The following is a 26,112-nucleotide window of genomic DNA, read 5'->3' as shown; positions in this document are numbered from 1 at the left end:
ACTGAGCTCCTGTTGCTACAGGGTTTACATGGTGATCTGTTGACTCTTCTGACCAATCAGGGAGCACATTCACTTAGTGAGGGTTTATTAGGCTAAGCCAAGCTTATGGGGTTGCTAGGCAACCAAGCCTGAGGCAGCTGAGTTCCTGATAGCAGCATCCCTGCTTTGTGTATCCTTGCAACCACAGACATTGGGGTCTTAAAGGATGGGTCAGCCTCAACTGCCACCCCATTCCTTCGCCAATAAGAATTCCAAGAGAACAGGTCTCCCATTAGTGACAGTGGAGGCCAGATCATGGAGCCTGTGTGGACAACAGATCTCAAAGAACCACCCTTACTGTAGGATAAGTAACTGTTCTTCGAGTGACTGTACACACAGATTCCACTCTTGGTGATTAAGAAGATCTTTAACCTGAAGGTGGGAAGAGGAGTCCTACTTAAAAGGTATGGCAAGCCAGCCCTAACAAAGCTGGCATCTCATCTGGAAGCCTGAACCACGACAAAATGGAAGGTGAAAGTGTGAACGAAGCTCCAGGAAGCTGCTCTAACTATTCCAAATAATGAGACGTTACCTAGAGACACTGTGGAGGCAGTGTCAGCCCTCGTGAAATAGGCTCTAACATGACCCTGAGGATCTTGTCAGCTATCTAAAACCAAAGCCTTAACACAGTCCAAAACCCAGCTGGATAATCTGAATGGAAACCCTTTTTGGGAAAGCCACAAACAGACTGGGGGAGGCTGTGAATGCTTTGCCCTAACTGAATAGAAGGATAAGGCTCTCACCACATATAAGGTGTACACCTCTATTTTGTCTGAGCTGGAGAAAGTTTTGGGAAGAAAGCAAGAGATGACCTGACTAGTTGAGGTGAAAGTCTGAAACTTGGGAGAAGCCTAAGGATGACACGGTCCTTAAGATACATACAGGGCCCACCATGAAGGCCGATATTTCATTGACTCATCTGGCTGAGCTAACGGACACCAAAAAGGCCATCTTTGTCTACAAGTAATAGAGGGGGCGAATTGCCCTGGGATCTAAAGGGGGTCCCATTAAGACAGTTAGAACCAAACTGAGGTTCCTTAACTGGGGTGGGGTGGGGGGGGGACACACGAGAAATTTCAGTACTGTGGGGAGAGCAAACACGCCGTAACTCTGGACTGGCAGGAGGTTTGCAGAAATCGCTGTCTGTGCACTATAATGGAACAAACAGAAAACCCAGATTGCTTCAGGGAAGATAGCTAGCCCAGGATGGGTCAAATTGAAGTATTTAATGGCGAAAACTGCTGCTGGGTTGCCCAGACAGAAAACCTTCTCCATATAGCTCTGTACGTTAAGCCTGATAGAAGGCTTTCTGCTTTGTAACAAAATGTTCTGAACTCCAGATGGGCAGTCCCTGTCCAAGGGAGTCATCCAGCCAGCATCCAAGCAGGCAGGTGAAGCCAGGCTGGTGCAATATGAGGCTGTGGTTCTGAGACACTACATTGGAAAGAAGTGGTAAGGAAGCTGGTGGGTTGCCCAAAATATTCATCAATTCAGAGAACTGAAACTGTCTAGGTCATGTTGGAACTATCAGGCTGTTGTGACCTGAGTCCTGTTTCAGTTTTCTCAGAAATCAGGGAATTGGTGGAAAAACAAACAGACCTACCTGGCATCCACATGAGAAGAAAGGTGTCTGTCAGCAAGCCTGGGCTCATGCTCCTTCTGGAGCAAAATACTTCCTGCTTGCTTTTCTGGCATGTTGTGAACACATTAGGAACCCCCATCTGACAAAGATGTCGTGGAGGATGGAACTGCTGAGGTACTATTTGTGGTTCTCTGAAAAGTGGCTGCTGAAATGGACTGTCAGGGTGTTCTGGATACCAGGCAGGTGTGGAGCTACTGGCACAATGCGGTGAGGTATGCATCATTCCCAAAGGTATGTTGTGTCGTCACAGAGTGGAGAGGATCTTGCTTCCCCCGTCTGTTGATAAAGTACACTCCAGTGGTGCTGGCTGTGAGCATTTGGTCAGTGAGGCACCAAAGGAGAGGTAGGAAGGCCTGGCATGCTCATGGTATGGCTCTAACTTACAAGATATCTGTGTGCAATCAGACCTCCCGAGGGAACCACAGCCTCTGCATCTTGAGATGGTCAAGATAAGCTCCCCAACCAAGAGGGTAGGAGTCCATTACCAGGGTCTTGGAAGGGAGAGACACAGAGAATGGAACTCCACTGTAGACTTGAAGCAGACCTGTCTGCCAGCTTACCGAGGATAGAACTTCTGACATGACCATGACCAGCTGGTCCATGCTGTGTCTGTTACTCAGATTGATCTCAACCAGCCTTGTAGTGGCCAAAGGTGAAGTCCAGTCAGGCACGCTGCTTGACACAGGTGCACACTGCCATAGGCCTGTGCCCCATACATCTCACTGATCTTCTGGAGTGCAAAGCTGACTGAAGAGATCTACCGTCATTTGAAATCACTGCGGTAAGTATGCTCTTGCCAATCTGGAATCTAACGCTACGATGAACTCTTTTGCCTACGTCAGAGTGAACTTGTCCTTGTTGACCTTGAGGTCCATGGAGGCAAAGAGATGGATTGTATTAATTGGGTCAGTTACTTGCTGTGGGAATCTTCCCCGAATCAGTGAGTCATCCAGATTGAGATAAACTTGTAGTCCCAGTCTGCAAAAGTATGCAGCCACTAAAGCCAGGACTTTGGCAAAGACCTATGGGGCCACTCAGAGGCCAACTGACAGGACTCTGTCTTGGCAGAGGAATGTTCCTACCAAGAATCTCAGATACTTTCTGGGAGTTGTGTGGATGAAAACATGCAAGTATGTATACTGAACCAGTCCACGTGATCCAGGGGAACATACTATGGAAACTAGGGTGACCATATGGAATTTGAAATGACACAAACACACTGAAAGGTCAAAGGTTTAGGATGGGTCTCCAGCCTCTTTGATATCGAACTGAGTAATATATGAGAATACAAGTCCCTTCACATGAAGTACCTCTTCCACTGCTCTGAGCTGCACTGGAGTCCACTTTCTGTTTCAACAGTTTTGTGAGATGGGTCCCTGGAAAGGCCAGGAGGAGGGAGTTGGAACACTCTAAAACTGGATGGAATACCTGTTAGCTATTCTCTTGAGGACCCACCAATCCAAGGTTATCTTCATCCAAACTTCTAGAGAAAAGGCAAGTTTCTAATAGAGGGCAAAAGAAAAATGCTCCAAAGGTGGTCCAACCAGGCTCTCAACACTTACATCAAAACTACATCTTAGTAGAAGGTCCAGGTTGCAGAGCAGAAGAAGAGGAGAAGGAAGGTTGAACCATGCAGAACTTCTACTTCTTCCTCAGAGGCTCAGAAGGAGATTGTTGCAATTAGCATTGGGGCTGACGTTTGCGCTTGTAGTTAGGTTCCTGCCTCCGTTGCAGTTTCCTCTGCAATAGGAAAGCAGAGTCTCAGGGATCAAATAATCAATCTTCTGTCTCTGATGTTGTGGAGAGCCTCATTTGTGCTCCTGCTAAATAAAACTGGTCCCTTCAAAGGGGAGGTCCTCTCTAGCTTTCTGGACCTTCCACAGGAGGTCTTCACGAATAAGGTCAGCTCCCAGACTATTGCACTGGGCAGCACAGCATGGGGAGGAGGCGACCAGCCCTCTGTGGAGAAAGACGTGGTTCGGGACTATGTAGAAAAGCTGGACGAGCACAGGTCCATGGGGCCAGATGTGCTGCATCCGAGAGTGCTAAAGGAGTTGGCAGATGGGATTGCAGAGCCATTGTCCATTATCTTTGAAAACTCATGGCGATCAGGGGAGGTCCCAGAGGACTGGAAAAAGGCTAATGTAATGCCCATCTTTAAAAAAGGGAAGGAGGAGGATCCGGGGAACAACAGGCCAGTCAGCCTCACCTCAATCCCTGGAAAAATCATGGAGCAGGTCCTCAAGGAATCAATTCTGAAGCACTTAGAGGAGAGGAAAGTGATCGGGAACAATCAGCATGGATTCACCAATGGCAAGTCATGCCTGACTAATCTAATTGCCTTCTATGACGAGATAACTGGCTCTGTGGATGAAGGGAAAGCAGTGGACATGTTATTCCTTGACTTTAGCAAAGCTTTTGATATGGTCTCCCACAGTATTCTTGCCAGCAAGTTAAAGAAGTATGGGCTGGATGAATGCACTATAAGGTGGGTAGAAAGCTGGCTAGACCGCCAGGCTCAACGTGTTGCGATCAATGGCTCCATGTCTAGTTGGCAGTTGGTATCAAGTGGAGTGCCCCACGGGTCAGTCCTGGGGCCGGTTTTGTTCAATATCTTCATTAATGATCTGGAGGATGGTGTGGATTGCACTCTCAGCAAGTTTGCAGATGACACTAAACTGGGAGGAGAGGTAGATACGCTGGAGGGTAGGGATAGGATACAGGGGGACCTAGACAAATTAGAGGATTGGGCCAAACGAAATCTGATGAGGTTCAACAAGGACAAGTGCAGAGTCCTGCACTTAGGACGGAAGAATCCCATGCACTGCTACAGACTAGGGACCGAATGGCTCGGCAGCAGTTCTGCAGAAAAGGATCTAGGGGTTACAGTGGACGAGAAGCTGGATATGTGTCAACAGTGTGCCCTTGTTGCCAAGAAGGCCAATGGCATTTTGGGATGTATAAGTAGGGGCACTGCCAGCAGACTGAGGGACATGATCGTTCCCCTCTATTCGACACTGGTGAGGCCTCATCTGGAGTACTGCGTCCAGTTTTGGGCCCCACACTACAAGAAGGATGTGGAAAAACTGGAAGGCGTCCAGCAGAGGGCAACAAAAATGATTAGGGGACTGGAACACATGAGTTATGAGGAGAGGCTGAGAGAACTGGGATTGTTTAGTCTGCAGAAGAGAAGAATGAGGGGGGATTTGATAGCTGCTTTCAACTACCTGAAAGGGGGTTCCAAAGAAGCTGGATCTAGACTGTTCTCAGTGGTAGCAGATGACAGAACAAGGAGTAATGGTCTCAAGTTGCAGTGCAGGAGGTTAGGTTGGATATTAGGAAAAACTTTTTTACTAGGAGGGTGGTGAAGCACTGGAATACGTTACCTAGAGAGGTGGTGGACTCTCCTTCCTTTAAGGTTTTTAAGGTCAGGCTTGACAAAGCCCTGGCTGGGATGATTTAGTTGGGGATCGGTCCTGCTTTGAGCAGGGGGTTGGACTAGATGACTTCCTGAGGTCCCTTCCAACCCTGATATTCTGTGATTCTATTCTATGATCCTAGATGCCTGAAGCCAGGAAGAATGCATCATGGCAAATGCAACAGTCCTCACTGCCATATCAGAGGCATAATGAGGAACTTATAACAAGGTTCTCGCTGTGAGTTCGCCTTTAACTCACCCTGATGTTCCCTTGACAGTTTATTAAGTAGGCTAGAGAGTCTATCCCAGAGGAGAAAAATCACACTGATGGCAAAGCTTGATAGTTGGGCACCCTCATTTGGAGGCTTGCGGAAGAGTAGACCTTATAGTCAAATAGATCTAGGTTTTTGGGATCCTCCCTCAGAATGGTGTTTTCTAGGGGCTCCCTACTTTTTGGGCCTTTCCTGAGCTGTCTGTACCAGTAAGAAGCCTGGGGTCGGGTGCTGAGAAAAATCTTTGGATGTTCATTAATCCACATCACAATTCTGTCTGGTGTCACCATGCAAAGTATAAACCAGTCATCTGTGCTGCTTTTCCTGGGTGTTTTCTGGTGATATATCAAGAGTCTCGTGATCCTATTAAAGATATCCTGGAATACTTTGAATTCATCCTGACAGGCTGAAGGAGATGATTGACCTTCTCATTCAGAAGAACAGGAGGAAATTCCTTGAGGATCAGGGAGCTCTAGATCTGAGACACTCTGGTCATCCCCAATATCCAATTCTTCATCTCCTAGCAACTAAAGATAAGAAAGTTGTGGGGCTGGAGAGAGCTGAATTTGTCTACTCAGTGAGGGAGATCTTGGTGGAGTCACGGTAGAGGAAAGCTTCCTGGAATAAGGGGTCATGCCCCAAGAAGACCAGTATGTCTAGGCTGGTAGACGTACTGGGGTAGAGGGCACATGGGTGAATACCAAGATGGAGGTTCCTTGAGAAACCCTGCCCTCTTTGTCAGTGCTCTAGTGAAATCCTCTCTGGATTTTTCGCTGGACTCCTACTGAGCCACCCACAGTGGAGAGTGAGAATAGGATGAAAAGGAGCTTATCAGATCAGGTGGAGGCATAGAGACTGACTGCTTGGAGATGACATCTCTTAAGCATTGCAGTAGAGGAGACTCCGGTACTGGACCTATGGACAGGCTGGCCAGTATGATGCAAGGCTTCTGTGTCAGGATGCTCGTCTGTGCCAAGAAGGCCGAAGCAGGCATGTAGGATTTTGGCGCTGAGGATGGTGCCGGAGCACATAGTGTCAGCATAATACCAGGGGAACACAGTCTGTGTGGGTTAAAGGAGTCATCAGTGCAGATTTGCTCTTCAGTGCCAGGGCATTGGGAGGGACACTGAGTTGTGGATCTTAATAGATGACGTCTGAGGAGAAGTCTCTTGCTTGGGGTTGGTGAGGGCAATCTGTGCATGACTTCTCTACTGGAACAGTGCTCTTTGCTCCCTCTCTCTGAGGGAGCAGAGCTAGAGAGAAGTGCGGTCTATGGCAGGAAGCAGTGAGAGAGCTGGAAGTGGAGCCACAGCTGGCCAGTGTCAAGGCAGGATGAGACTGACCTGTTCTGGACTTCTCCAAAGCAGAAATACGTCTCAGGCTGCTTGAAATCACCAGTGGAAACGAATTTAGCCTCACCTCTCTGTTCTTGACAATCCTCTTGGAGAACAAGCACCATAAGGAGCAGTGCTGTGTTACGTGTCCCTCCTGGGCAGATAAGTCATCAGGAATGCCCATCATTTATGGGTATGGCAGAGTCACACAATGGGCACTTCTTGAAGCCTGGTGACTTGGGTCTGCCATGATGGAGGCATACCCCTCCTGTGCATGGGGGGAGGGACAAAGAGGGGTGAAGCCACACTAGTCACAAGTTTCCCCTTAAAAGTTATGATTTTTCTTTTCTTTTCTTTTTTTAAGCCAGTGGGCAATTTAACCTAAAGACTAACTAGATCTAACACTACAACAGGAAAATTAAATGAAAGCTATGTCACTCGGGGGATGCAAACACTGCAGGTCTTCCATCTTGCAGTCATGGGCAGTAATAAGGAACTGAGGGGCAGCTGAGACCATCCTACCCCCTATACGCTTAACTATAGTGGTCACAAGGGTATACAGAGCATGGACATGGCCACAATAGATGCAGCTATTCATAAAGAGTCCAACCTCACATGCCTGGGGCACATGGACACCAAACGTGGAATCTGTGTGAACAATCACTCAAATAACTCCTTATTATCCTTAACACTGCTGGCCATAGGATTTCTAATTGTGACCTTTTATATATCTATATAGATATAGATATCATCTATAGAGATATCAGAGGGGTAGTCATGTTAGTCTGGATCAAAGAGTCCTGTGGCATCTTATAGACTTACAGAGGTATTGGAGCATAAGCTTTCGTGGGTGAATACCCACTTTGTTGGATGCATGGAAATTTCCACTACATGCATCCGACGAAGTGGGTATTCACTCACGAAAGCTTATGCTCCAATACGTCTGCTAGTTTATAAGGTGCCACAGGACTCTTTGCCGCTTTTATCGAGAGAGAGAGAGAGAGAGCTGCTTTCACTTCCCCTTTAGGCCATGTTATTTTTTAACCAGTGAGGCCTTCTTTCTCGATTGTGGCTTTTCTTAATCAGTTTTCAATTCTCATGCACATTCTTCTGTTTAAATCCCTTCTCTCAACTGATTTGACTCACAATTGTTCTCAGCTTTGTGGAATTGGTCCTTTTAAGGTACAAAGTATATATGTTACTGATTTGGACTTTATTCTGTTTGCTTATAACAGATGTAATCAAGTCATGATCACGTGCACCAAAGCAACGACTAATTTTTAGTTTTACAATCAGTTCCTCTTTACCTGTCAAGACGAGGTCTAATATAGAATTCCCTTGTGCTGATTGCAACATTTCTTGAGCTAGGAAATGGTCATCTATACATTTTAGAAATTCCAAGGATGTTTTAGTACTGTCAGCATGAGACATCCAGTGTGTGCCACTCAGACTCTAGTCCCCCATGGTCATGCAGTTTTTTCCTCCTCTGTATTATAGACGGGCTTAAGAAGCTGGTCATCCCATTCTCTCCCCCGGAAGAAGGATGGTCTGTAGCAGACACAGATTAGTACCCCATCTTGTGCTGTATCTGTTCAGACATTGATCCAGAAACATTCAGGATCATTTCAAGTTGTCAGTGACTTGGAAACAGATAATGCCATTTTTGACATAGAGTGCCACTCTCCCTCCCCTTCTGTCCACTCGATCCTAAATAGGTTATAATCATTGATTTTACCATTCCATCATGCAAGCCATCCCACCAGGTTTCAGTAATACCAACCAGGTTGAATTTATGCTCCTAAATGAGCAATTGCAACTCTTCTTGTTTATTACCCAGGCTCCTAGCACTCGTGTACATACAGCCAATTAACACATGACAGCACTGCAAGGCATGGAGCTGGCACAGTACAAACTGAACAGAAAGCAGGCTTCAAACGGAGACATTTTTTCTTCCCTGTTCAGAGAAGTGATTTACATCTGTTCCCAGTGACACCACTACTCAGTCTCTTTCTAGTTTTTGGGAAATCCAATAGCCACTCAAGATTGCAGTTGAGTTTCTCCTACAAGTCAGATGCCAGTCCCCCCATCTAATACAAAACAGCACTGGCCTTAAAGTGAGCAAGTTCGGTTTGGGAGCAGGTAAGAAGTTTTCTACCAGACTGGAAGTGAACTAGACAAGGAATTGCTGATTTATGACACCCATACAGCAGAGGGGTTCACAAGTTAGAGAGTCTGCCGTGGCAAAGCAAAACAATGGAAGGGAAAGTGATCAAAACTAGTTTCAAGGACTCCCTCAGCTGACGGCATGTACTCAGGATTGAAATCCAATTGCTTAAAGTCAAATTTCAGAAGTTATTCACATGGAGTAGCCTCACTGGTATCATTATGGCATGTGAGCTCTGTGAAACTTAGACCAGGCCAAGATATGGCTGCTGCAGATCTAAGATTCCATGTAACGCAATGGCAACTCTAGTCCTTTTCCTTGTACAGCCCTTCGTGATGTACATGATCCAGAGAGAAAAAACGGGTACCTACTTTTTGTAACTGTTGCTCTTCGAGATGTGTTGCTCATGTCCATTCCGTTCTAGGTGTGTGCGCGCCCACGTGCACAGTTGTTGGAGGTTTTTGCCTTAGGGCCAGCTGTGGCGCTCTCTGGTGTGGTAAATCAGGCGCCGCCTGCCCTACGCCCTCTCGGTTCCTTCTTGCCGGCAGCTCCGACAGAGGGGCAGGAGGGCGGGAAATGGAATGGACGTGAGCAATACAGCTCCAAGAACAACAGTCACAAAAAGGTAGGTAACCATTTTTTCTTCTTCAAGTGCTTGCTCTTGTCGATTCCATTCTAGGGGGCTCACAAGCAGTATCTATGGAGATGGGCTCAGAGTTCACCGCTTTGCGGCTTGCAGTACTACTCTACCAAAGCCAGCATCGTCCCAGGCCCGCTGGGTAAGCGCACAGTGGGATATGAAGGTATGGAACGACGACCAGGTGGCTGCCCCACAGATGTCTAGAATAGGCACTTCGGCCAAAAAGGCTGCCAAAGAGGCCTGCGCGCTGGTCGAGTGGGCAGTGACGATCACCAGGGGCAGCACCTTCGCTTGATCATGGCAAAAGCAAATGCAGGCTGTGATCCCGGAAGAAATTCTTTGAACGGAAACAGGATGAACTTTCACTCTGTTGGCCACGGCAACGAATAATTGTGTTGACTTACAGAACAGCTTGGTCCTGTCAATATAGAAAGCCAGAGCTCATCTGACGTCCAAGGCATGCAGCCCGCACTCCTCCTCTGACTTATGCAGCTTCGGAAAGAAGACGGGTAAGTAAATATTTGGGCTTGAACGAAACTGGGAGACCACCTTGGGAAGGAAAGCCTGGACCTTGTCCTTGTAGGAGACCGTGTAAGGCAGTTCCGAGGTAAGCGCCCAAATCTCAGATACCCGGCAGGCCGACGTCACCATGACCAGGAACGCAACCTTCCAGGAGAGGAGAAGGAGACAGCAGGAAGCCAGAGGCTCGAAGGGGTGACCCGTGAGCCGCGACAGCACCAGATTTAAGTCCCAAAGGTTAGGGAACAGGATCCCTAATGTGCGAGTAGAGGCACTCCAGGCCCTTAAGGAATCTGGCCGTGATATCCTGAGAGAAAACCGACCTGTCTTCGAGCAGTGGGTGGAAGGCCAAGATGGCTGCTCGATGGACTTTGACTGATGAAAGGAACAAGCTCTGGAGCTTGAGATGCAAGAGGTAGTCTAGTAGGAGCTGCAACGGGGCTCACTTGGCACAGACGCCATTATCCACCATCCAGCAGGTGAACAGCTTCCATTTGGACAGGTAGCTTGCCCTGGTGGAGGGCTTTCTACTGCCCAACAAGACTCGCTGGACCTCAGATGAGCACTGCCGCTCTTGAGCGTTCAGGCACACAGCAGCCAAGCCGTCAGATGTAGCGCCGCCAGGTTCAGGTGCAGGAGAGTGCCGTGGTTCTGGGGCAACAGGTCTGCCCTGAGCAGCATCCGGAACAGGGTCGCAACTGAGAGGTCCAGCAGAGTGCTGAACCAGTGTTAGTGCGGCCATGCCGGCGCTATGAGGATGCTCTTTGCCCTGTCCTGCTTGATCTTCATGAGGACTCTGGGCAGCAATGGCACTGGAGGGAAGGCGTACATCAGGGCCCCCGACTATGAGAGCAGGAAGGCATCCAACAGAGATCCTATGTCCCTGCCCTGGAACGAGCAGAAGACGTGGCATTTTCTGTTCTGCCTGGATGTGAATAGGTCCACCTGGGGAGTTCCCCACCAGTGGAAGATCATAGAATATCAGGGTTGGAAGGGACCTCAGGAGGGCATCTAGTCCAACCCCCTGCTCAAAGCAGGACCAACCCCAACTAAATCATCCCAGCCAGGGCTTTGTCAAGCCTGACCTTAAAAACTTCTAAGGAAGGAGATTCCACCACCTCCCTAGGATAGAACTGACCACCTCCGGGTGAAGGGACCATTCGTGGCAAAGATGAGAATGTCCTGTTGAGGAGAGCTGCCCAAGCATTCCTGGCCCCTGGGCGATGAGCGGCCATGAGATGGATGTCGTGCTGCAGAGCTGCAGTGCTTCCTGACAGAAGGCAGATGATCTGTCACCCCCCCCGCTTGTTAATATAGAAGACCGTGACTGTGTTGCCCATTAGGACCTGAACCGCCCTGCCTTGTATGTGAGGTGGAAAGGCTTGGCAGGCTAGGCGAACCGCCCTGAGCTCCCTGACATTGATGTGCAGAGACCAATCGTGAGTGGACCAACAGCCTTGAGTACTGAGACCGCCCAGGTCAGCTCCCAACCCAGGTCCAAAGCATTGGAGACAAGAGTCACCAATGAGACTGGGGACGCGAAGGGAACTCCCTCCAGCACCAACACGGGATCTTGCCACCAGGTAAGTGGAGACAGTATGCTGTCCAGAATCCTGATCACCCAGTCCATACTGCACTGGTTGGGGATAGAGACCGACGCCAGCCACGCCTGTAGGGGGCCTGAGGTGGAGTCGCATGTGCCGAACCACATAAGTGCATGCTGCCATGTGACCCAACAATCTCAGGCATGTGCGAGCAGTGGTGAGTGGCTGGGCACACAGAAACGAGATGAGGTGCACCATGGCTTGGAACCAAGTTTTGGGGAGGAAGGCTCTGGCTCGAGTGGAGTCGAGTATCACCCCAATGAATTCCATACCTTGCACTGGGGTGAGGGTTGACTTTTTGTCATTTATTAATAGGTCCAGATCGTGGCAGGTGGAACAGATAAGGTCGAGAGGCCTCCACACCTGATCCGAGGACCGGCCCCTTATCAACCAGTCGAAGTACGGGTAGATTTGGACCTACTGACGTTGCAGGTAAGCGGCCACTGGCACTATACGCTTGGTGAACACTCTCGGAGCAGACAAGAGACTAAAGGGCATCACTGTGAACTGGAAATGGTGCTGGCCCCATGTGAAACGGAGGAAACACCGGTGCCCCGGGAATATGGAAATATGGAAGCACATGTCCTTTAAATCAAGGGCAGCATACCAGTCTCCCAGATCCAGGGAGGGGATGATGGAGGCCAGGGAGACCATATGAAACTTTAACTTTTTGAGAGACTTGTTGAGGAAGTTAGCTCTGAGAATAGCCCTGTTCCCTCAAAAGGGAGTTTCTGGAGGGTGGATTGCATCTCCTGGGACAGCCTGGAGATCTGTAACCAGGAGCTATACCTCATGGCTATTGCAGAGGTGACACCGAGTCCATGGCATCCCAGGCCATCTGGAGAACACCTCTGTCTACCGCCGTGCCCTCTTCTACCAGAGTGGAGAACTCCTACGCCTGATCCTGTGGGAGGCTCTCTTTGAACTTGTCAATGGAGTCCCACAGGTTGAAACTGTATCTGCCAAGTAGGGCCTGATGATTAGAGACCCTGAATTGGAGGCTTGCTGTTGAATAAATCTTTCTGCCAAATAAGTCCAGCCTCTTGGCATCCTTATTTTGGGGGTGCCACTCGCCTGGCCCTGCCAGGTCCTTCCATTGACAAAGGACACAACCAGGGACCCTGCAGGAGGGTGCGTGTATAGATATTCAAACCCCTTTGTGGGGACATAGTACTTCTTTTCCGCCTTCTTGGATGTGGGCGGAACGGAAGATGGGGTCTGCCACACCGACTTGTCGACCTTTAGGACCCCAGGGTGAACGGGCAATGCGACCTGGGCAATGCGTCTGAGCCAGTGTCTTGGCAGGATCCACCATGTGGCCAGGTGTCTGTGGTGCCGGTCGGCCTAACTGTTCTTTGGCCGCCTGGGATGCAGATGGCCCTGCGATGGGCTGGGACCTCTTACTGCTCCCAGGAGTCAGAGGCGGGTCCACAGCGATACCCCCTAGAGCCTCTGTTGCGGGCACAAGGCCTAACTCAGGTCCTTTGCCCAAAGTTCCCTTGCGCGGTGCCTGCAGACCAGTCGACTTAGACTGCTTCTTTGGTACTGGCGAGGGGGAACGGTGCCAATCCCAGTGCCGGCGCTACACTGTGTGCCGATGCTGAAGTACCAGGTGTGGAATCCGAGCGTGAGGGCTCCGATGCCAGGCGCAGAGCAGCCTCCATGAGGAGGGCCCGCAATCGAACATCCCGCTCTTTCTGAGTCGGGGATGAAAGTTTTTGCAGATCCGGCACTTGTCTTTTCGATGGGACTCCCCCAGGCACTTCAGACAACTCTCAGGATGTCACTGATGGGCATCGGCTGGCTGCACAAAGAACACGGCCGGAAGCCTGGGAAGCGGGGCATGCCCCCCTCCTGGACAAAGTCCCGGGGGACTCTAACTGCTAAACTACTGCTCAAACACCTAACAGCTAGCTAACCACTGACTGAATAATAGAGGAGAACACCTCCACAGCGGAGAACGCCTAATGCCCTTGCTAAGCAAGACGAAGCGCTCCAACCAACCGTCATGGGCGGTAAGAAGGAACTGAGGGGGCGCAGGGCCGGCAGTGCCGGATATAGCGCCGCATGAGTGTGGCACTCCAGAGGGCGCCCCAGCCTGCCCTACGGATACCGCTAAGGCAGAAATCTCCGACAGCTGTGCACGTGGGCACACACACACCTAGATGGAACCGACATGTGCAAGCACTCGAAGAAGAAAGCAGAATTTCCCACCAATAATGAAATCAGTCAAGTAGTTTCTAAATTCATGCACATTTAAAATGTGCTGCTCATCTACTTGACTTGGGCTGAGCCTCCCCTGCTAAACCCACCTATCAAGGCCCCTGCTAGCGAGAGTATCTCCTAAGATACTCACTTCTTGTGGATCTTAGAAAGTGGTGAGAGCAGTGGAGAAGGGAAGGGTTCAGGAGGCTGTCAGAAGGACAGGGCAAAGGAGGGCAGCACAGGACTTGGGCACTGCCTGGATGGCGCCCAGGACCTATTAGACTTGAGAGCCAGGACAACGCTGCAAAGGGCACGTAAAAAGTGAGCGGCTCTCCCTGAAACTCAACAAAAACACAGGATGCAGGTGAGCAAGCCCAGCTGTAGAACTTGCCGAGCTTCCAGGAATGCCCCAACCTGACGTGCAAGAGCCACCTTATATCACTTCAAGTGACCCTCCTTCTCATGCTCCCTCCTCTTTGCCCCCAGCAAACACATAGGGGACTACTGACTCCATCTCACCCTGGGAGAGGGGCACTGCGGTGGCACCAGCACCCTACAGAATACACAGCGCCTGCGCTCTCCGAAACCAGAGTACCAGTCAGCTCTGTTCAGCAACTTCTAATTCTTAGCACCAATACGTGGCAAAAATGTGCCCAACTTCTTTGAAACAGCGGAAGAGAACATCCACCAAACCTGAATAGGCAGAGGGAGAGCCCTGTCAGCAGCCGGGACCAGGGACAGGGTGGGGCGCGAGAGCCAGATTTACCTGCTGACAGATACTCCTCAAGACATACTTGGCATAAATATCCAGGCTGGCCGTCTCTATGGACACTGTCCGGCCAGCAGACTTCTTGGCACCCAGCTCATCTTCCATAAGGTCATCCACCCCTCCAGGGTGGGAAAAGCCAGAGCCTTTCAACTCTGCATCCCCTGTAACCAAGAGGCAAAGGGTCACCTAATGCAACCGTAACAAAAACCAGAGCCATCCACACAATGGATACTGAACTTGAATAAGATTTACTCCTGGCCCCAGAGCTCAGCAGAAGCCGCCCCCATGTCCCTGCCACGGCGCCACGGCCCCAGAGCTCAGGGCAGGCCGTCCCCATGTCCCAGCTACTGTCCCATGGCCCCAGAGCTCAGCGCAGGGCACCCTGTCCCCATCCCCAACCAACACCCCTCGGCCAGAGAGCTCAGCGCAGGCCAGCCTCATCCCTGCCAGCTACCAACTCTTGGGCAGGGAGACCCATGCAGCCCACAAACACCCCAGGGAGAGAGCTTAGCACAAGCCAGACATTTCTTCATCACACAGATTTCATCTACCCCTCCTATTACTCCTGACAGAATTCTGCACCCGTGCAGGGGCAAAGAATTCATATGGCCTGCATTTTTCTGTGCCCCCCATGCAGAAAAATGCAAAAAAATTTTTGCTGGGGGACACACACCTCTTCCCCAGCAGCGCGTCTGTTCCAGCGTGCCTGGAGCAGCCTCAGAGATGGGGAAGGGGAGTTGGGCATGCATGCCTGCGTGGTTGATCACCTGGGGGAGGGTGGGGGTGGTGGCTGGGCGTGGTGCCTGGGCATGCGTGCCAACAAGCAAGAGAGAGACACTCTATCCCTCTTTCTTGCTACTGCAGCTCGCTGATGTGGAAGGGTAGGGCTTTTTATTATGCAGGAGGCAGAAATGTAGCAGCCTGGCTACATAGTAACATTGTCAATGTTCCTTTTTTTAGTTAACTGTTCCCATTCTCAGTCAATTCCTCCAGGAGCATAAAACCTAGGAAAGTTTTAAGGCCCCTACGTTGCAAGAGTGATGTAAAGCCTTATAAATGACAGTAAGGGAATCAGCTAGGAAGATCTAGGTGCTCTCTCACTTTTTTCCTGTGCCAAAGTGGCACAATGGGATTAGATTACAGCTCAGAATTTATTTTACTTGCCCATTTGAAAAAAGAAAGAAAGAAAGAAAGAAAGAAAAAAGACTTTGAGGGCAAATAAAACATTTATCAAGCAGTCAATAAAATGTCAGGACAACCAGAACCAAGCACTTCCCAGAGTCCCCAGCCAGGTCCAGGACGACGATGAGCAAAACTGTATGACTTTCAGGTGTGAAAGTCTGAGCAATTTAAAATGACATTCTACTTTTTTTTTCCCCCACGCTGTTTGTTCTGTAAAGTAATTTAAATGAAAATCCAGGATTATAACTGGAATGCAGGGTGTTAGTTACCAAGTGTTTGTAACTTCACTTTCATGCGTTTAAGAAATGCTGAATAGTTATTGTGACTTTTTCCTATATTGTAGTTTAAATAAATTACCAGAACAATTGAAACTGGTGTGATTGTATTGCATTATTTTGACAAATAAAATATGAAGAATTTTGCAGAATTTTTAATTTTTTGGCACAGAATTTTGAATTTCTTGGCACAGAACCCCCCCCGGACTACTCCTATTTAGTCATCATATATCTCTCACAGTCCAATACTCTGTAGCACACACACACTTCCTGCACTCCGCCTGCTCCCGCAACACTCTTTGTCTCCCTCTCACAGGTCCAGTCTAGGATAAGGTACGTACCCAGCACAAAGACAGCCTTCAGTACCGCAAAGACTGCTCCATCCACAATTCGGTTCTGGGAAGCAGCCAGCAAGTGGCGGTCACAGGAGGAACGAATTCCCACTGTGGGCTTATCTGCAGAGAGGACAAAGAAAAAGGGTAAATCCCAGCCTGTGAGAAAGACCCAGGCTCCAGAGCCACCCAAATCTCACACTATCCAGTGCAGCAGACTGAGGGCCAGCAGTTCTGGCTCTGCTACTAGCTCACTGGGCCAGTCTGGCGCTATTCATTTCCCCATCTGTAACATGGAGCCAATTACATTTGTCTACGCCCAAGAGTGGGGATGTCTCTGAACTCCTTGGCTGACAGACTACTCAATGGCAAAGTGTTATGCAGCATTGGACCACCCCACTGTAACACAGCCATAAAATTCATAGGGATGACCAGGAAGCAATGTCTGTGCAACGAAGTCCAGACTTCAGCATAACTCTAACCTGGGCATCAGCCACATTTGGAGGAGTGGGGGACAATAGTAAAGATGATGAGCCATGGACGGAGCCCTGCAGGACTGGTTCTGCCCCAAACAGAAAGGGATGTCAGACCAGGCAAGTCTGAGACATTACAGAGGAGTGCGTGGCAGCCCTAGGACAGGAGAGGAGCCAGCAGCAGGTCATTGAAGAGAGGTTCATATGCTGAGGCCAGAATGAAACCCAGATGCTGCTGCTGCTGTGAGGACAGCTCCCAGCCCCTCTGCTCAGACTCGGAGCCAGAGGGTTAGCATGCCTGGGCCACGCGGGAATGTTTAAAGGGGGAGGACAGGCAGATTGCAGAGTTTGCGGAAGCAGAGGAGAGGGGTTTGTCAATGAGATAATACAGAGGGCAGGGCAGAGATGGGAGTCGAGGGGGAAGAAGCTGCTCTCTGCAGGCACTGTAGGGTGTCAGGAAGAAGCAGGAGGAGTAGGGTTTGCTGCCAGTTATGGCATGGAAGATTCATAAATTATAAGGCCAGAAGGGACCACTGTGATCATCTAGTCTGACCGCCTGTATAACACAGGCCAGAGACCTGCCCTGAATTAATTTCTATTTGAACTAGAGGTCTTTTAGAGAAACATCCAACATTGATTTAAAACGTCTAGTGGAGAATCCACGACAACCCTTGGTACAGTGTTCCAATGGTTAATTACCCACACTGCTAAAATGTACACCTTACTTCCAGTCTGAATTAAAGTCTAACTTCAACCTCCAGCCATCGGATCATGTTATACTTTTGTCTGGTACATCGAAGAGCGTCTTTATTATAAAATTTCTCTTCCCCATGTAGGTCCTTACAGACTGGCAGCAAGTCACCCCTCACCTTCTCTTTGATCATCTAAAACTGAGCTCCTTGAATATATTACTATCAGGCATGTTTTTCAATCCTTCATTTATTCTCATGGCTCTTCTCTGAACCCTCTGCAATTTACAACGTCTTTCTTCAATCAAGGACACCAGAACTGGACACAGGATTCCAGCAGCTGCTGCCCCCGTGCCAAATACAGAGGTTATAGAGCCTCTCTAATCTGAGTCCCCTGGAAAGAAGGAAACGGCAGGTTCCAATGGGGCCAGTTGATTGCAGGCACAGGACATGAGAAGAACTGCAGAGAGCAACACAAGGGGCTGGGTAGGCTGAAGAATCTGGTGCTAGAAGTAGGGAGTGACATATGTAGGTGAGGACGGAGTAGACTCTGGCACTGATGTCAGGCTGCACGAGACCCTGGCTGACAAACTCTTCAGCACTTACTGTAATGTCCGGGACAAAGCAAGGGCCACATCAACCCACAGCACACCAAGGTTGTTGTCCTGTCTACAGTGGGGCCCAGTGGTTGATGGTCTAGAGGGAGGAGACCCCTCCTGCACATGCTTGGCTAACCACACAGTGACACACAGGGGGAAGCTGTACAAATGGGTTCCCCATTCATCCCCTTTTCCAGGGCATGGGACTACCCAGCAGAAGGCTAGTCTTGCCTTGCCCAGGGTGAGACAAGGCTTTCTAGGACAGCACCAGAAGCTCCTCCTCTTGGATCCAGTGAGCACAGGCAGCCCACAGGCTCACAGTGTTTGCTCTGGGGGAAGGCTCCTGTACCCAGCTCACTTACTGCCATCCTGCTGGCACGGGTTCAGTTGTGGGGTCTTAAACAGGTGTAGCAAAATCCGACAGGTCAGACGGGCCCCTGGTTCCGAGTCCTGTTCGCTGCAAGCTACAGAAAGCAAAGGAATCAATGGAGATTTCACAGGAGCAGAGCTTACCTCTACAGTCCAGCCGCTGGCCCTAACTTCTGCACTAGAGTGGCCTGCACTCTGCCTGAAGGAGGGAGGAGGGCATATTGCAATTAATATGCAAACAAGCAATCCAATCAGTACAGGTTCCCCAGGCCTCAACTGCTACATGACATTCAATGTATTCTAAGCTTCTCCTACCTACTCAGCTTCACCGTGCTGCAGCCGGGGGGCTGAAATCAACAGGGCAAAGCTGGAGGGTCAGACAACTGGGGCAAGGGCAGAGGGTTTTGGAGCTAGGGAACCCCAGGAGGAGGGAGGGGATGAGCATATTAGTGGATGTTCCTGTTAAATGATCAGCAATCAGAGTGAACTATGTCAAGAATGAAAAGTACATTATTAGGTTTCAGAATTATACACCCAGAGTGAGGCATATGGGGTAGTTCATACCACTCTGAGCTCTTATTTGGAACTGTCTGCAGACTCCAGCACACAGTATGGCATTGGTAGAGCCCTGCGTGGATACAAAATTTGTATCCACATCCAATCCGCGATCTGCAATTATCATCCAGGGATATAAAGTGTATATCTGTGGATTTGCAGGGCTCTACTAACAGCTCCACAGGTCACCACGCACCAGTGACACAAGGCTGTGCCAAGCCCCAACCGCCCTCTCACTTCTCCACAAAGATCTCCTGCCTCACTGACCGCTCCGCCCCCGCGTACCTCCTGCCCTACTCTAGGCAGGTAGGCTATAATCCTGGGCGCTCGTGTGCTGCGCAGCACTGCCCCCCTCATTCCCCCCCCCCCCCCCCAGTGCGGGGCTTGGACACCCCTACACAGCTGGAGCGACTCTAATGCAAGCAGACCCAGCCGGGACTGGCAGTGGTGACGACTACTTAGCTCACTGTGCAGGAGCACATGGTCACACTCCCTTCTGGGAGTTGTAGTTTACCTCCTCCGTTTGAACCAGCTGTGGACTACAACTCCCAGAATGCCCAGCGGGCTAGTGCCTGTTGCGTGACTCCAGAGAGACAAGCTAGAGCCTCACGGCTGGGTGACGGCTGCTCTGTTCAGCTGAGTGTGCGCTGCAGAGCCCTGTGCGGGTACAAGACTTGTATCCGCATCCGAGTCATGATCCACAAAAATGGTCGGTGGATATCAGCAGATTTGCAGGGCTCTAGGCACTACGTAAGAACATAAGAATGGCCGCAGTGGGTCAAACCAAAGGTCCATCTTTCTAGCCAGTATCTTGTCATCTGACAATGGCCAGTTGTGGCACTCTGTACCTCAAAGCAGTACCCTGGAACCCCCATATTCACCTGTGTCATAGAACTATGATATATTTCATACAAAACGTGCCATATAAGATATCATATGAAAAGTCATGTTTCTGCTGAAACCCATTGTTCTGTCCAAATATGTATATAGTTAGTGTGTATGAAGTTATGAGATTTCGCTATAAGGTTATTACTGAAATATGTTGTAATTTTGCTAGTTACAACAAAGGAGGTGATCCACACCCAGGAAGGTGTTAAAAACACCAATTACTCAGCAGGGGAGTTGTAAACAAGGTATTTACAATACCGTAAAAGGGCAGCACAAGCATCACACAATGGGGGATTGCTCAACTCTGGCTCAGCAAAGCCCACCAGGACATGTCTGGGCTAGTGTTTTCCAGGCACATGGACTGAGGATATAAAAGAGGGGACAGTATCAACATGCTTTTGCCTTTCTCTTCCCCCACCTATGATGGAATCAACAAGAGAATGCTGAAAAGACAAAGACTTGAACGGAGGAGGCTGATCCCAGGCTTAAAGAAAAAGCCTATGTATTAAGAACTGTAACATCTAGTGGGGTGAGAAAACTGCTTGATCGAAATACTAACTAGTGTAATAAAGTTTAAGATTTAGACTCTGCACTTACCTTTTATTTTCTTTGGTAACTATCTCTGACCTTTTGTGCCTACCAATTATAATCACTTAAAATCCTTCTGTAGTTAATAAATATGTTTTATATTTTACCTAAAACAGTGGGGTTTGCTTGAAGTGCTTGGGAAATCTCAGCTCAGTTTACAAAGGCTAATGTGTGTCCTCTCCACATCGAGGGAGGAGCAGACTGGGTAATGAACTTACCCAGGTTTCTGACCAGGGAAGACGGTATATCCGGAGTGCAAGGCTGGGGGCTTGGGAGATCTGCTGGTTCCTTTCTCTGTGTGATTCGTGAGTGGCTCAGGGAGCTTTCATGCAATCTAGCTGAGTGTGGGGTAAGTGATAACAGCGCCTGGAGGGGTTTGCTGCTTGTCACTAACAAAGCATTGTGAGAGACAGTCCAGGCTGGAGAGTTAAGGGGGCAGAGCAGTACCCCAGTTCCAGATTGTACTCCAGGGATCCTGTCACACCAATGCCAGATGCTTCCGACAGAATGAACAGAACAGGGCAGTTATTGCATGATCCATGCCCTATCATCCAATTCCAGCTTCTGGCAGTCAGAGGCTAGGGACGCCCAGACCATGTGGTTGTGTCTCTGACCATCTTGGCTAATAGCCATTGATGGACCTGTCCTCTAATTCTTTTGTGAACCCAGTTTTACTTCTATGCTTCATAGCACCCCCTAGCAATGAGTTACACAGGTTGACTGTGTGTGGTGTAAAGAAATTCCTTGTGTTTGCTTTAAACTTCCTGCCTATTAATTTTATTGGGTGACACCTAGTTCTTGTGTTATGTGAAGGGGTAAACAACACGTCCCTAGTCACTTTCTCCCCCCCCAGGCATGATTGTATAGACCTCCGTCCTCTCCCCCCTTGGCCATCTCCTTTCCATGCTGAACAGTACCAGTCTTCTTAATTTCTCCACATGTGGAAGCTGCTCCACACCCTTCATCATGTTTGTTGCCCTTCTCTGCACCTTTTCCAATTCTAATATAGCTTTTTTAAGATGGGGTGACCAGAACTGCATGCAGTGTTCAAGGTGTGGCCATACCATGGATCTATATAGTGACATTATGATATTTACTGTTTTATTAGCTATCCCTTTCCTAATGGTTCCTAACATTCTGTTAGCACTTTTGACCACCACTGCACATTGAGGGGATGTTTTCAGAGAACTAACCAAATTGACTCCATGATCTCTTTCTTGAGTGGTAACAACTAATTTATATCCCATCATTTTGTATTGTGACAAGGCTCTGTCCTTGCCTCCATGGGTCCCGCGTTTCCTGGCAGATTTCGCTAGCCTCAGAGGCTCACTGTGACCCTCCACGTAACCCTTCTCTCTCTAGAGACAAGGGTCACAGTCTACTGAGCCATTTTCATCATAAGCCAGCAAGGGAGGTGAGGAGAAGTTATCCTTCCTTGCACAATCTCTGTTGTCTCCCAGTCTCAGTGATTAATCAGGGGGCAAAGGTGGGGGGGGGGGGGAGCCCGGGCCACCCTCTACTCCGGGCTCCAGCCCAGGGACCCTAATAGTATCAGCTATGGTAGCTGACCTTTTAGAAACATGACATGTACAATTCCCTGGCTACTTCCCCCACAGCAGCCCTCACTTCCTCAAGCTCCACTTCACCCTTACCTCAGGGCCTCTTCCTTGTGCCTGATATGGTGTGTACTACTCAGCCTCTCCAACAGCACAACTTCCTCCCACAGCTCCTGACATGCACACCCACCTGACTGACTGGGAGGCTTTTAACTAGTTTCAGCCAGCCCCTGACTGGCTTCAGGTGTCCCAATCAACCTAGCATTCTCCCTGCCTTCTGGAAAGTTCTTAATTGACCCCAGGTGTCTTAATTGACCTGGAGCAGCTTCCAGTTCACTTAACCTGGTACCAGGGATTCGTTTAGCCTGGAGCTAATATATCTATCTCCCACTACTTTTCTATAGCCATCTGGCCTTGCCCCGTCACAGTACATATTGTTGGGATTATGTTTTCCTATGTGCATTACTTTGCATTAATCAGCAATGAATTTCATCTGCCATTTTCTTGCCCAGTCATCCCATTTTGTGAGATCATCTTTGTAACTCTTCACAATCTGCATTGGACTTAACTATCTTGAGTAATTTTGTATCATCTGCAAACTTTGCCACTTCATTGTTTACCCCTTCATCAGATCATTTAGGAATATGTTGAACAGCACTGGTTCCAGTACAGACCCCTGCAGGGCACCATTATTTACCTCTCTCCATTCTGAAACGGATCATTTATTCCTACCCTTTATTTCTGGTCTTTTAACCAAATACACGAGAGGACTTTCCCTCTTACCCCATGACTGCTTACTTTGCTTCAGAGCCTTTTGTGAGGGACCTTGTCAAAGTCTTTCTGAAAATTTAAGTACACTGTGCACTGCATCACCTTTGTCCACATGTATGCTGACTCCCTCGAAGAATTCTAATAGGCTGGTGAGGCATAATTTCCCTTCACAAAAGCCATGTTGACTTGTCCCCAAGAAATTGAATTCATCTGTGTGTCTGATAATTCTCTTCTTCAGTATAGTTTCAACCAATTTGCTTGGGACTGAAGTTAGGCTGACCAGCCTGTAATTGCCAGGATCGCCTCTGGATCCTTTTTTAAAAATTGGTGTCACATTAGCTATCCTCTTTCAGTCATCCGGTACAGAGGCTGATTTAAGCACTAAGTTATGTACCACAGTTAGTAGTTCTGCAATTTCATATTTGAGTTTCTTCAGAACTCTTGGGTGACACCATCTGGTCCTGGTGACTTATCACTGTTTAATTTATCAGTTTGTTCCAAAACCTCCTCTAGTGTCACCTGAATCTGGGTCAGTTCCTCAGACCTGTCACCTAAAAAGGATAGCTCAAGTGTGGGGATCTCCCTCACATCCTCTGCAGTGAAGACCAAAGCCAAGAATTCATTTAGCTTCTCCACAATGGCCTTATTGTCCTTGAGTGCTTCTTTAGTGCTTCCATCATCCAATGGCCCCACTGATTGTTTGGCAGGCTTCCTGCTTCTCATATATTTTTTTAAATTTTTTGCTGTTAGTGTGTCTTGTACTAGTTGCTTTTCAAATTCTTTTTTGGCCTGCCTAATTATACTTCTACATTTGACTTGCTAAAGTTTATGCTCTTTCCCATTTCCCTCAGTAGAATTTGACTTCCAATTTGTAAAGGACGGCTTTTTGCCTCTGACCGCCTCTTTTACTCTCTTGTTTGGCCAGGGTGGCTTTTTTTTGGTCCTCTTACTACTTTTTTTTAATTTGGCCTATACATTTAATGTGAGCCTCTATTAGGGTGGTTTTAAATAGTTTCCAAGCAGCTCGCAGGCATTTCTTTCTAGTGACTGTTCTTTTCAATTTCCACAGAACTTGCTTCCTCATTTTTTAGTAGTTCCCCTTTTTTAAGTTAAATGCCACTATGGTGGGCTTCTTTGGTATTTTCCCCCTCCCAAGGATGTTAAATTTAATTACATTATGGTCGCTATTATGGAACGATTCAGCTACATTCACCTATTGGACCAGATCCTGTGCTTCACTCACATTGAAAACTGCCTTTCCCCTTGCAGGTTCCAGAACTAGCTGCTCCAAGAAGCAGTCATTAACAGTGTCTATACATTTTATCTCTGCATCCCATCCTGAGGTGACATGTACCCAGTCAATATGGGAATAGTTGAAATCCCCCATTATTAGTGAGTTCTCTATTTTTAATCGCCTCACGAATTTCCCTGAGCATTTCATGATCACCATCACCATCCTGGTCAGGTGATACATAATGTATTCCTACTGTTATAATCATATTATTCAAGCAGGGAATTCCTATCCATACAGATTCTATGGTATAGTTTGATTCATTTAAGATTTTTACTATACTTGTCTCTGTGCTTTCTTTCACAGGTAGTGCCACTCCCCGACTGGCATGACCGATTCTGTCATTCCTACATATTTTGTACCCTTGTATTGCCGTGTCCTATTGATTATCCTCATTCTTATTATTTTAATATTCTCATCTAACACCAGGCACACAAATTCACCCATCTTATTTAGACTCCAGCAATATATAGTTGTCTGCCTTCACGTGATGTAACTGAATGGAACTCTCTTTCATTTGACTGTTTCTCTTCAATTCCCACTTGTACTTTATCAACTTCTATCCTCTCCTCTTTACTAGCATATAGAGCAGGGGTGGCCAACCTGGGGCTCCGGAGCCACATGCGGCTCTTCAGAGGTTAATACGTGGCTCCTTGCACAGGTGCCAACTCCGGGGCTGGAGCTACAGGCGCCAACTGTCCAATGTGCCGGGGGGTGCTCACTGCTCAGCCCCTGGCTCTGCCCCAGGCCCTGACCCCACCCCACTCCACTCCTTCCCCCAAGGCCCCCATCCCTTCCCCTGAGTCTGCCATGCCCTTGCTCCTCCTCCCCTCCCCAAGCCTCCTGCACACCGCAAAACAGCTGATCATGGTGGGCGGAAGGCACAGGGATGGGGGGTTAGGTGCTGATCGGCAGTGCTGCTGGCAGGTGGGAGATACTGGGATTTAGGGGGGAAGCTGACGGGGGGCTGCCGATGTGTTACTGTGGCTCTTTGGCAATGCACATTGGTAAACTCTGGCTCCTTCTCAGGCTCAGGTTGGCCACCCCAATATAGAGAATCCCTGTTAACAGATCCTCCCCAAAAGGCTGTTTCTGTCCCAGCTGTGTGCTTCTCCACACCTGACAGCTTTCCCTCAGCCCTTAGTTTAAAAACTCCTCTAAGACCTTTTGAATTTTACATGCCAGCAGTCTGGTTCTGTTTTGGTTTAGGTGGAGCCCATCCTCCTTTCCCAAAAGGTTCCCCAGTTAGATTTAATAAATCTAAAACCATCCTCCGTACATGATCATCTCATCCACGTCTTGAGACCTGCAGTTCTTCCTAACTGGCCCTGCACATGGAACTGGAAGCATTTCAGAGAATGCTACTCTAGAGGTGCTGGGCTTTAATCTCTTACCGAGCAGCCTAAATTGGCCTCTAGGAGCTCTCTCCTCCCTTTCCCTACATCAGTGATACTACAATCACCATCTCCTCCCCAGCATCGCACATGAGTCTCAAGAGATCTGCAACCTTCACATTCAGTAGGCAATTCATCATGCTGTTCTCCCGGTATTCATAAACCCAATTTACTCCTGGGGGAATTCTGCACCAATGCGCATGTGCAGAATTCATGTCCAGTGCAGCCCCGCTCCGTCTCCCCATGTGGCCCTGCAGCCCCTCTTCCCTCCCACAGTGCCAGGTTAGGAGGCACAGGATATGTGGGGAGCAGACAGAGTGGGGCACATGAGGCTGCTGGGGGGTCACAGACTGGGGGTCAGAAGGGCTAGTGGGTGGGACAGATTGGGGTGCAGGCTCAGGAGCTAGTGTCATGACAACATGGGGACGGGGTGGAGGGGGTTGCAGGGCCACATGAGGATGGGGCGAAGGGGGCTGATGTGCTTGACTGAATGCACGAGGCTAGGGGTCAAACGGTCTGCATGGCAGAGGCTCCCCAACTCCAT

The 26,112-nt window shown here is 48.9% G+C and overlaps 1 protein-coding gene across 3 annotated transcripts in view; it reads right to left on the bottom strand.

The window, feature by feature from the left end:
* MED12 (mediator complex subunit 12) overlaps positions 1-26,112 on the bottom strand; it is a 78,014-nt gene that overhangs the window by 26,452 nt on the left and 25,450 nt on the right. For all 3 annotated transcript variants that reach the window (XM_074962819.1, XM_074962820.1, XM_074962818.1), the window contains exons 24-26: positions 18,519-18,620; positions 16,405-16,518; positions 14,604-14,767 (exon numbers count right to left, since the gene is read on the bottom strand). In XM_074962819.1, the coding sequence (XP_074818920.1) occupies positions 14,604-14,767; positions 16,405-16,518; positions 18,519-18,620 (380 nt within the window). The remainder of the gene's footprint in view (positions 1-14,603; positions 14,768-16,404; positions 16,519-18,518; positions 18,621-26,112) is intronic.

This window comes from Natator depressus, chromosome 9 (genome assembly GCF_965152275.1).
Source record: "Natator depressus isolate rNatDep1 chromosome 9, rNatDep2.hap1, whole genome shotgun sequence".
In the NCBI taxonomy this organism is placed as follows: domain Eukaryota; kingdom Metazoa; phylum Chordata; order Testudines; family Cheloniidae; genus Natator; species Natator depressus.
The sequence above is the reverse complement of the archived record's forward strand: the minus strand, read 5'-3'. Positions and strand labels throughout refer to the sequence as shown.